The sequence below is a fragment of the Bubalus kerabau genome, chromosome 6 (assembly GCF_029407905.1).
Source record: "Bubalus kerabau isolate K-KA32 ecotype Philippines breed swamp buffalo chromosome 6, PCC_UOA_SB_1v2, whole genome shotgun sequence".
Taxonomy (NCBI): Eukaryota; Metazoa; Chordata; class Mammalia; order Artiodactyla; family Bovidae; genus Bubalus; species Bubalus kerabau.
Genome location: NC_073629.1, coordinates 32420667 through 32433051, shown reverse-complemented (window position 1 = coordinate 32433051; position 12385 = coordinate 32420667). Strand labels below are relative to the sequence as shown.

Sequence of the window (12385 nt, the reverse complement as noted above, 5' to 3'; positions counted from 1 at the left end):
TGGGTAGCCTTTTCCTTCTCCAGGGGATCTTCCCAACCCAGGGATCAAACCCAGGTCTCCCGCATTGCAGGCAGATTCTTTATCAGCTGAGCCACAGGGAAGCCCAGGGAGTGCCTAAAAGCCTCAGGGAGCGATGGATGGGAGCCACCCACCTGGTAGTGAGGGAGGGCTGCTCGCTGCCCTGGATGTGGATCGTGCTGAGCTCTTGCATGCTGCGCAGGCGGGTGGCCGGCAAGTTGGAATTGGGCAGGTGTGTGGTTTTCTTACTACGACGGGAGCAGCAGGTGGTTGTGAGGCCTGGGTGGCTGGACAACGAAGGACTCCGTGTGGATGGGTAGTTCTGCATTGAACTCTCCATGCAGTTCTGCTCAAACATCTGCTCATCTATGAACTCGTGGTTCTGTGGGAAGCAGAGGGAGAACAGGTAAGAGAGATAGGAAGTGGGGGCGGGAGGGGGATGAGCTCCAGCACTCTGCCTGGCTCTGTTCTGGGCCTTGAGAGGAGGGTACCCAGCTGCCTGGAGCACCAAGAAGCATTCCGGACCCGGGGGTGTCCCACAGGCATCGAAGGAAGGAAGGAAGAGATTCCCATGGGCAGCCCTGGTCAGCAGACTGAAGGGCGGACACTGCAGTCATGAAATCACAATGTTTCCTGTACTTCATCTACGGCTTTGGCTGAAGGGATATAGAGGGATGTGGAGGGATTTTGTGGCATCCTCAGAGCTGAAGCAAAGACTTGCCAGACTTTGTAGGATTTTACAGGATTGCCCCCGCAGGGGCAGCAGGCAAGGAGTCCCTGACTGTGAGTAGTGGGTGTGCTAGGTTGTCTTTTTCTGGCTTTACTGGGTGAGATCTTTATGAATCCTGGGTAAGCATGAGACACAAGATTTTAAAGGCATTGAATTATTCACAGAATTCGGAGAGCTTTGCTCTTGAAGGCCAATGGGGTCACAATGTCAGAGTTATTGTTTCTTTTGATGATTGATTTCTTCCCACCTGGTTATGGGTTGAAGTGAAAGTCACTTAGTCATGTCCGACTCTTTGTGACCCCATGGACTGTAGCCTGCCATGTCCATGGGATTCTCCAGGCAAGAATACTGGAGTGGGTTGCCATTCTCTTCTCCAGAGGATCTTTCCAACCCAGGGTTCGAACCTGGATCTCCTACGTTGCAGGCAGACTCTGTACTGACTGAGCTGCCAGGGAAGCTGGTTATGGAGTATGGCTCCTTAATACACCTAAAGGCACAGGATTCCCTAGGTCAAGTGTCAGCATGGGGAGGGGATGCTAACAGACTGTCAGTGGAGGCCATCAGGATAGGGTGGAGTGCAACACAGGATGACTATAATGTGGTTGTTTGGCCAAGGTGACTAAATATCTATGGCATGAACAGCCTGGCCAAGGCTGCCAGAGTAAGGAGAAGTAACATGAGAACAGAGTTCAGAAAGAGAGAGAGAGACCAGCCCCGACATTCGATACCAGCAGTTCCCATGGAGTTGGGGGGTGGGGCATAGACAGACGTGGCACATGGGCACTCACAGGATACCAACACTGGTTCCATGTCCCACCACCCCTCCAAGCCCCTGGGGAGGTCAAAAAAGGGAATCAGAAAGGCACAAGAAAACTGGAAGCCTGAGCTGGTCCTGGGTGTGACAGCAGAGGTGGGGTAAGCCCCAGAAGAATCAACAGCGCATGCAGAGAACCAGACCAGGGGGTAAAAAGAGGAGACTCCACAGACTCAGAGGAATCAGAGAGAGAAACATCAATCAAAGTTTTAAAAAGTTATACCTTGATGGTGGAGGTTCGTACAGATAACAGGGGATCATCCACAAGATAGGACAACCCCTACAGGACAACATGCCAACAGAAGATAAAAACACCATTGATTGTACATTCCAGCATTCCCAAGCTCAGTCCTGACATTCAGTCTCTCAATCCCAGCATTTCACCCTCGCTCGCTCCCCGCATTCTTCTTCCTTTGTCCCAGCATTCCACCCCTGGAGTCCAACATTCCTCCCCTAAAACCCAGCATTCCATCTTTTAATCCCAATATCCCCCCACCCCCAATCCGACATTCTTTCCCCCAAATTCGGCATTCCACCCCTTCAATGCCAGCATTCCATCCCTCAATTCCAAGATCTCATTTCTTCAATGCCAACATTCCATCCCTTCAAACCCAATATTAAATTTCACCCATATCCTTTCAACTTACACATTCCACCCAGCACATGCAACTTGGAAAGGGCAGTTGGGTCCAGGCCTATTTCTTTGGCAAGCTCTGAATCTTTGAGAAAAATTCTAGATATGCATATACAGTTCTTGACTCTATGAAATATTGGATAAATCCTGGAAACTAGGGTTTTCAGAGTACCTTCCCACCTTGGAAGTCCTCATTGGGTTCAACTGCCATACAATGTCTCCCTTTGTCTCATCTAACAGTCATCTAATATCTGTTCCCCCCACATCTGGGAGGCCAAGATATGGAATATAGAGAATTAGAAAGTTCCCTCCTTAGTGTGCTGAGCCCTGACTTTGGGCTTTTGGGGAAGGGAGATCCTAGAAAGAAACAGCAAAGTTTCCCTTTGTCCCTCTTTGGTTGTCCAGCCTGACTTCTCCTCCCTCCCCACTATTTCTAACACTTTTTGCCAAGGGTCCAGGGTTGGCCCCACTGCCCTTCCTTTCAGCCTGTTAGTGAGGCACAAGCATCATTCCACATTCCAGCTGGGGCACCCTAAGCCATGACTCTATTTTAACAATAAGCCTTTCAGAATCTGAATTCCCTGAGAATCGCAGGGTGGCTAAGATGGGGTGGCACTGGTAAAATCCCTGGCTAGAGCAACATATGCACTGCCTCTTTCATTCACTGTCTCCTGTTTCAAGTGGAGTGGAGGGAGCAGAGGGACCCACAGGTTCCATCCATCTAGCCCCAGGGTTGGGACAGAAGTTGACATTCTTCTCTGCTGTCCTGTAGCAATCTATTATAAGTTCAGCCCTACTTTTGAAGAGTGATGCCCATCAGAACTGAGAAACTATAGACATAGCCCTTAGGCCTCAGTAACTAAGAAATGGGCCATGGGGATGGGGATAGAGGGGTTGTGTGAAAAGTCCAGGGGAATGGCCTCCTCTGTGCCACTGCAGGACAGAGCTGGCCTCCGACCCTTGGGGTCTTCCTTCTGAGGGTTGATAGAGACCTCATTGCTACTCTTTTGATCTAAGGGGACAGACTTTGACTTCTGAAGCTTGGCCCAAGGTGAGGATGTGGGCACAGAGCTCACACCGGATAAGTTCTGACCTTAGAAAAGGGTTAGGGGTTGGGGATGAGAAAGGAGGTGGCACTGGGCTGGGACTCACAGTGGTTTTTTCCAGGCAGTGCAGCAGGTGATGGTGCTGGCTCTCGATGAGTGAGGTTGTCTTGCCCATGTGCTCCTCTTCTGGGGTGCCCTAGGAAGAAAAGATGAGAGACTGAGCGTAAAGCTGGTGGCTCGCCTTCTCTCCATCTCCTTCATTTCTCCACAGAAAGGAGGAGGGACCAGAAAAATCTGGATGAACCAAATTTTAGGGTCACCCTAGAACATGTTAGCCTTTGGCTAGGGGCACCTAAGCTAAAGCTGGCTTAGGGATACAATGATAACCCTATGGAAGAGGTATGTGGAGAGGGCTGCTACTGGGGGAAAGTTTGGGGCTTTGGGGCAGAAGTCCTGGTGCCCCCGGGAGGAGAAACCAAGTTCATCCTCCCGTCCACCTCCTGGCCCCAGGTCCTCTGGGCACCTACCATCAGCTCCAGTGCTTCGTTGAGGAGTCCGTTGCGCTTGCTGTGCAGGTAGGCGTTGGAGCTGCCAGTTTTGGCCACACGGATCCTGGCAAGGCGGGCCTTCTGTGATTGACAGAGATAATAAAAGAGTGAGGGGGACTATTACTCATCAAAGTCCTCCCTCCTTCCCCCAAATTTCATGACCTCTGTCCACTCAGTATTGCATCAGGGTATTTCTCATCGCCAGACTGCAGGCTCTTGCAAGGAGCACATGTTAGAGCTCCCTGATTCTCCCCTAGGGTCCAGTGCTTCTCCCTGCATTCAGCAGGTTCCCAAATACCAGTTAATTAGGAGAAAATCAGGGAGTGTGTACATGTGGCCTTCAACTCCTCCCTGTCTTTCTATTTTTTCCTTAGCATTCATTACTAAGGTAGTATATGTTTTATATAGTTATCTTGTTACTGTCTCTCTCCCCCACCAGAATGTAAAACTCCTCAAGGTCTGGTTATACATGTGGAATCTAGAAAAATGGTACAGATAAACCTATTTGCAAAGCAGAAATAAAGACACAGACGTAGAAAACAAACGTATGGACCTCAAGCAGGGAAACAAGAGGGTGGGATGAATTGGGAGATTTAGGAGTGACATGTGTACACTGCTATGCCTGGAATAGATAACTAGTAAGAGCCTGTGGGGGCTTCCCAGATGGTGCTAGTAGGAAAGAACCCGCCTCCAATACAGGCAACAGAGAGGGTTCTATCCCTGGGTCGGGGAGAGCCCCTGGAGGAGGGTATGGCAACCCATTCCGGTACTCTCGCCTGGAGAATCCCATGGACAGAGGAGCCTGGTGGGCTACAGTCCATAGGGTCGCAAAGAGTCAGACATGACTGAAGCGACTTAGCACGCATGCACACAAGAGCCTATGGTATAGAGTGGGGAACTCTGCTCAGTGCACTGTGGATGGGAGGGGCATTCATAAAGGAGAGGAAATGTGTATACAAATGGGTGATTCACTACACTCTACAGCAGAAACTAGTTACAATGTTGTAAAGCAACTATACCCCAATAAATAAAAAAACAAAGTCCTCGAAGGTAGCAGTTTTTGTTTTGTTCCCTGGTATCTCTCCAGTGCCTAGCAAGTTGTAAATCAATAGATGAATTTACAATTTCATGTCTGTCTTTGGGGTATGTCTCTATATGTCTGTTTTGTTGTGCATGTCTATGGGAATGAATGTAGATGCGTGTATGTGTGACAAGGGGCCCAATGTGGGTGAGAGAGGGGAAGATGGAACATATTTCCATACACCTCCCTGGCTTGAGCTATGTTAGTTGCTCAGTCGTGTTTGACTCTTTGCAGCCCCATGGACTGTAGCCTGCTGGGCTCTTCTGTCCCTGGAATTCTCCAGGCAAGAATACTGCAGTGGGTAGCCATTCCCTTCTCCAAAGGATCTTCCTGACCCAGGGATCAAACCTGGGTCTCCCCCATTGCAGACAGATTCTTTACTGTCTGAGCCACCAGGGAAGCCCCGGCCTTAGCTATGGCACCAGAAATCTCCTCAGCTCCATCCCGGGAAGCCTGTAGCAGTATCCCACAGGAAGACTGCATGGGACCTCAGCCATGCATGCTTATCTCTCCTGCTTGCAGAGGCTGTGGGAGAGGCGGGACATGCCGCATAGGTTGGCTTCTTGTCTCCTTCCCAGTAAACATAATCGGTGTCACCATGACAGCAGCACTATCGCGGAGTGAGGCCTAGCAGGAAAGAGGCTTCGGGAGGGAGAAGGGATGGGTAGAGGGCTTCCTGCTGGTTTAAAAACATGCAGCTTCACGGTTGGGCTCTTGTGGATCTAGACCCAGTTCCAGGAAGCAGAGGAGCCCACGTGGACTCACAGCACTCTTTTAGGCCAGAGGGGTCCTTCCTCCTGCCTCAGGGAAAATCCACACTTAACTTCAGCATGGACTCTGAACAGAGGCGTCCTTGAAAATTTGTGGTGATTTTCATTTCTTGTCGCCTTCTCCCCAGCCTGGGCAAGTATCTCCCCAAGTGCCCTGCTGGTCTGGCTCATCCACTAAAAGGAGGCCAGGGACTTGGCTTCTGGCTCTCAACAGAAGCGCAAAGAACACATGATACCCATCGTGTTCTGGGAAACCCCCCTGTGGCCAGGATGTCCTTGCAGGGACAATTCAGCATCCTTCCCTAGTTTCTAAATATGGGGAAGAGGTCAGCACCTGAGCCTGGAAGATCTGCCTGTATATCTGAGAAAGAAGTCTCCTCTAGATCGAGAATGAAAAGAGGAAGCTGGGAGAGAAAGGGCGGTAAGCAAGCCCCTCATTCCTCTTCTATCTGAGCAAAGAACATACATTCAAGTTGCAGGACAGTTCTCCTCCCGGGGATGCAGCTCCACCTCTCCCCTCGGTTCCATGTCTGCATTCACACAAGTCCTCCATCATTTGAGGATGTGCTGTTATTGTTTTGGGTGAGTGCTGGGTGTTGAGAGCCGCGTATGGAAATCCAATTGTGTCAAGCTCATTATAGCCTTATATAATTTGATTGCACCACTTAGAGCCAGACCTTTCTTGTATCTGGGCTCTGTCTTCATTACTTTCTTGAGATGAAAGATTCTCCTGCTCTCCTCTGTGGCACTTCTTTTAATCTTATCTTACCCTGGGCTCTATTAAGGCAACAGATTGTCATATCAAATGCACTGTATCATTTAATCATTTCCCACACAGGATAAAGAGGTCTGCAATGTATTTACAGAACCCTACCCAGCACATGTAATTTGGTGAGGACTTTTGGCTTGACTTTGAGCTTCTGAGGGCCAGAGTCTGTGGTTTATGCACATTTTTATCTTAAGCACCTAGCACAGAGCTTTGCACTGAGTATTTGCTCAAGTGAGGCTTGTGATGGCCCAGGAAGGAAGATGATCCTACACAGTTGGCCAGAAATCCACGTTAAAAAAGCCACTGTGATGCACTCAGTCCTTGTGTGGGCTGGTCAGCCTCCCTCTCTTCTATGGCCAGAAGTACAGTGTGAGAGTTAAAGAAATGTGGATATCATCTAGGCTGTTTTAAAGACAAAGAAATGGAAAAAAAAAAAAAAAGATAAAGACAAGGAAATGGAGATGTGAGAGGAAGGGACTTTTTCAGGGCAAGACTTCAGCTCAGATCTTCCAACCTTCAGGCCAATGCTGCTTCCATAACATCCCTCTTCTTCCCTACATTTCAGCTCCATTCAGGCAAGTTTTAACCTGATGAACAAAGCCCAAAACTTGCATTTTCAACAGCTGTAGAGATTCCAGGTTTGGAGGAGAGGTCAGGATGGAGGATTCTGCCACCCTGGGGACAGTTCCTGGTACAGGCTAATAAGCCCAAGAATTCTGTGGGCCCCTAGAAGCCTTTCACGATGAAGCACTTCCTGGCTGTCTGGCTGCCAGGTGTCCTTGGAGCGTGAGTATCGACATCTCTGCCCTGGGAGAGGCCGAGGAAGGAGAAAGGGAGAGAACTGGAAAAGCCGAAAGAGACCATGGACAATTGCACTCTTAAGCATTCATCTCAGAGAAAAGAAAAGTTTTATTCACACACAAACCTGCAAGTGGCTGTTAACAGCAGCTTTACTTGTAATAACTCAATGTCCCTCAACATGCAAACTGTTAATCATAACTGGGATGCACCCATACCAGGGAATACTACTCAGCAAGGAAAAGGAACAGACTACTAATTCACCTGACTTGGGTGAATCTCGAGGAAATTACAACAAAATGGGAAAAGCCAGTCTCCAAAGGTTACCTACTATATAAGCCCATTGATATACCATTTAAAAGATGAAAACATTTTATAAAGGGAGGACAGATAAATGGCTTCCAGGGTTTAGAGACAGGGTGGAGGGGTGTTGCGGGGAGTGGTTGTAAGAGATACAGTGGAAGGGATCCTTGTGGTGTTGAAACTGTGTGGTATCTTGACTGAGGTGGGGGATGTGTGATCTTGCATAGGTGATAAAACTGTATCAAACATCACACAGAGGCACACATGGGCACAAGCAAAACTGGGCAAGTCTGAATAGGCTTGGTGGGTTGTAGCTATGTCAATGCCCATGCAATGGATATGATAATTTTATAGCTACATGTGTATCTATAATTATTTTAATGAAAATCCCCACTCAGATGTTCCCCTCTCTCTGTCCACTGCCTCCTTACTCGATCTCCAGCTCACCTGGCTTAGAGGAGCCAGTCTCTGTAGCAAAGAGTCATGGAGTCATTTCAGCAATAAGTAAGTAAATAAGTAAGTGATAGTCACTCAGTCATGCCCGACACTTTGTGACCCCATGAACTGCAGCCCACCAGGCTCCACTGTCCATGAGATTTTCCAGGCCAAGGATACTGGAGTGGGTTGCCATTTCCTTCTCCCGGAGATCTTCCCAACCCAGGGATTGAACCCATGTCTCCTGCACTGCAGGCAGATTCTTTACCGACTGAGCTACAAAGGAGGCTCTAATCTCAAGCAAATCAGTCATGATGGGAAAGGATGACAACTTTTTGGTCCTTTCCTTTCCACCTGAGGCGCATGGGCTAGTGCTTACCCTCATGACTCCTGAGTATGTGGTCTCATCAGCTCCCCTGACCTCCTTCCTGGCCCATCTCTCCACTCCCCACTGAGTCCTCTGACCTGCCTGCCTTACCTCACTACTGTGGTAGACCTGGGGCTGGAAGCAAGCAGTATTCTTGTGTTGTCTTTTTTCCCTTCTCACAAGAAGCCCAAGGTGAAAAAGACAGAGCTGAGTGGACCATGAGGAGGGACAGTATCCAGGCAACATGAAAACACTATGAATATTTACTTTGATTTACTCCCTCTTTGAAGGAGAGCAAAGAGGGAGTGGGAGGAGGGAAGCAGAGGGAGGAACTCTTGTCCTGGGGGGCTAGAAGGAGGAAGACGCCCAAGCTGATTCCTCGTGTATCTTAATCACATGGGATGAACTCTGTAAAGTTGTGTGGAGAAATGGCTCCCACAGCATTCTTTGCAGAGGGCAAAATGACAGCGGACGTGATGCTCTAAGAAGCAGGTAAGGGCGTGAGCACAGAAGGGAAGGGAGTGCAGGGGCGGGTGAAGCCCTGCTCCAGTGGGGCTGCTGTGGGCTGGTGTGAGAGCTGAGGATTCCAGGAACCTTTACTGCTCTTCAAAAACCCTGTGTCAGCCCTGGGGGGTATGGTGGGCAGTGGGGGGTGGGGTTGCCATTGCTATAGGACCCCTGGTCCTTCAGGGCTTTGCTGCTGCTGCTGCTAAGTCGCTTCAGTCGTGTCCGACTCTGTGCGACCCCATAGACGGCAGCCCACAAGGCTCCCCTGTCCCTGGGATTCTCCAGGCAAGAACACTGGAGTGGGTTGCCATTTCCTTCTCCAATGCATGAAAGTGAAAAGTGAAAGTAAAGTCACTCAGTTGTGTCCGACTCTTAGCGATCCCATGGACTGCAGCCTACCAGGCTCCTCTGTCCGTGGGATTTTCCAGGCAAGAGTACTGGAGTGGATTGCCATTGCCTTCTCCGCTTCAGGGCTTTAGGCTCTTTGATTTGGAAAGGAGATCCCAGTTCCTCCTGCCCCCTTTTTAAGGACAGCACAATGAATGTAGATATTGTTTCACACTTGCCAGCTGACTTGAATGGGGAAGGAGATAAGACTTCTATTTTGGGGCTGGCTCGCAGGGAATGGGGGTGGGGAAGCCCTGACCTTGAGTGAAGAGGTAGAAACTGGCGCTGGAAGGGATGGAGAGGACTGCAGATCAACCCAAGGCAGGCTGACAACATCACAGACCCCAGTCAGGATAAGTCAAAGTATGTCACTCCACAGGCAGAGGGAGACAGTAGGGCAAGGAGATGACCACCAGGGCACACAAAAGGGGAGATGTGGGAAGTGGGGACCAACTGGATTTATTACATAACTATGTGATATATATTATTAAGTATGGTGGTGGTTTAGTCGCTAAGTTGTGTCTAACTCTTGCTATCTCATAGACTATGGCCTCCCAGACCCCTCTGTCCATGGGATTTCCCAGGCAAGAATACTGGAGTGGGTTGCCTGGATTGTCATCTCTTTCTCCAGTGGATCTTCCTGACCCAGAGGTCAAACCTGGGTCTCCTGCATTACATATAGATTCTTGACCAGTGAGACACCAGGGAAACCCCCATTAAGTATTTTTACATGCAAATCATTATACATTTCAGAGCTAACTTTCATGAACTTTGAGACTTCGTTTCAGTCAGCATACACAGATGTGTTCTGAAATTCTGGATCCCTCTGATATTTCAAGGAAGCCCTGTCACTGGGGGGTTATCTCTGCAAAAGCAAGGCCAGGAGAGAGGCTCACATGATGAGGAAGTAACCCAGGTGCACAGCATAGGGCCTGGCACATAGTAGGTGCTCAGTAAACATGTGTGGAATGGATGAATGAAGAAAGAATACAATAAGGACATAATGTTTCAGGCCTCCCTAAGCGACTCTTTCAGGTCTCCCCATTCCATTGTACCCAGAAAAGCTTTGATGGTACCCCCCTGGAGGTTGAGATGCTGCTGAAGGGGGAGTATTTCAGCCTAGATCAGAAGAGAAGGAAAAACTGCTACCTGGGTCCAAGAATCTTCACCAGCCAAAAATGCAGATGAACTGGCTCAGAGGGTGAGGTGGAGGCCCGTCAGGAAAGGAGGCTTCTCTCTGGGCACCAAAACCTTCAGGCATCTTTGCTCAACCTGTTCGCCCTGCCCGGCCTCTCTAAGGCGTGCTCACTGGACATCACTGGAAACCTTTCCAGGACCCATGCTTAGTCTCCCGACTGTCAAGGGCAGTTCTATGCCCTATCCTACGATACCCTGAGGTGACTCAAGCCCGCTGTGCAATTTGTCCCTGAACTCAATGGCCTCAGAATGTTCTCCTTTCAGAGTATTCATTTTTCTTTTTAGCAAATTTATTTTTGTCACTCTGTTTGGTATAGGCTATTACAGGGTACTGAAAAGTGATTATGCTCCCCAGCAAGCTCTTGGCTGTGGAAGGGAGGAGCCCAGGCACTGCCCAGTGTTAGTAGCTGTCGTCTAGGAGGGGTGGCCAGGGCCCAAGGAAACTGCACAGAATATCCACAAGGAGAACATTGGCTTGTGGGTAACTGAGAGTTTGTGGCCTTGCACAGCTGACCGTGGTTGGCGTACAGGACACTGGTAGGTGGGAAGGCACCTAGGGCTGCTTACCTTCCAAAGCCAGAGGCCGTCTGTGCAGGGATTCTCCCAGGAGCTCATTGTGACAGAGGCACAAGGCCAAGGGCACCCTCTCGGTGTGGCCTACCCCCTTCCGGGTCTGAGGCTTACCTTCTGTGCCCTGCGTTTATCCGCTCTCTGATTCTGGTGGTAAATCCGGCTGAAGTTGGAAACAATCACAGGGACCGGCAGGGCAATGACGAGGACACCGCTCAGCGAGCAGATGGAACCGAAGATCTTTCCTGCAATCGTCTTGGGCACCATATCTCCATATCTGCAAGACGAAGACAAGCAGGTGTAAGGAGGAGGGGCCATTTGGGAAACAATCAGGCTCCCCTGCTGATCACTCACCCATTCATTCATTCATTCATCTGACAGTTCTTTAGGTGCCTGCTATGTGTCAGGCACTATGATGACGCTCTGCTAGTGAATAAAACAGACAAGGTCCTTATGTTCACAGAGCCAGCCTCCTTCCAGGGGAAGACCATAACACTTAAGTGAATATATAAAAATATTGTAACTTCTGGCTCTTTCCAGGGAGAGAATAGAGATAGTGCAGTTCAGGGTTGAGGGAGAGTGGTCAGAAAGGCCTCCCTGAGGAGGTAACATTTAAGCTAAGACCTGAAGGTAAGGAATCCAGCCGTGCCACACACTTGGGGCAGAGTGTACCAGGCAGAGGGAACATACTGGACGGAGGCCCTGAGGCAGGAAGGGGCTTGCCCTGTCCTAGGAACAGTGAAAGGGCCATCAGGACCGGCACACAGGGCAGGTGGGGAGTTCTACAAAAGGAGACTGAGGCAGCAGGTGGGGGCCAGGCAGGGCCGACCATGCGGGGTCCATCCCAAGTGCAAAGAGGAGCCATGGACAAGCTTCAAGCAGAACAACACGATTTCTCTTACGGTAATAAAAATAACAAAGAGTAAACCGCCTTCTATTTATGTGAAAACTTATAATTTACAAAGCACATTTACACATTTGACTCACAGAAGCTCCACGAACCCTGTGAACTTGGAACGCCAATCATCACTGGACAGATGCAGGAATCGAGGCTCAGAGGCATGAAGTGGATTGCTCGTGTTTGGGTACAGCTGGGAGCAAAACCCACACCTCCTGTTTTCTCCTCTTTTCACCTCATCCCACTGTCTTAAAGGGGTCTATGAGTTCCAAAACTCAGCCCTTTAAGCTGTGAAGCCACTTTGGGACAGTGCCAGCCCCTCTCAGAGCTCAGAGAAACTCTCCTAAGTACTTCACACCTTGGCAGCCACCCCCTGGGACCAGCTTGGCCTGGCTCCTGCTCAGCCCCAGGCAAACAGGCCAGAGCCTTCTCCTCTAATCAATAAGATACGCTCAGCTGCAGTTAAGTGTTTAGCCTCTTCTTTATTGAGATCATTTAAAGGCCACGTGAAGT

The 12385-nt window shown here is 49.6% G+C and overlaps 1 protein-coding gene across 1 annotated transcript in view; it reads right to left on the bottom strand.

Moving 5' to 3' along the window:
- The window catches only part of KCND3 (potassium voltage-gated channel subfamily D member 3), a 230231-nt gene that overhangs the window by 6184 nt on the left and 211662 nt on the right, over nt 1–12385 (bottom strand). The window contains exons 3-7 of the mRNA XM_055584746.1: nt 11089–11251; nt 3770–3871; nt 3349–3438; nt 1786–1842; nt 153–400 (exon numbers count right to left, since the gene is read on the bottom strand). Coding sequence (XP_055440721.1) covers nt 153–400; nt 1786–1842; nt 3349–3438; nt 3770–3871; nt 11089–11251 — 660 coding nt within the window. The remainder of the gene's footprint in view (nt 1–152; nt 401–1785; nt 1843–3348; nt 3439–3769; nt 3872–11088; nt 11252–12385) is intronic.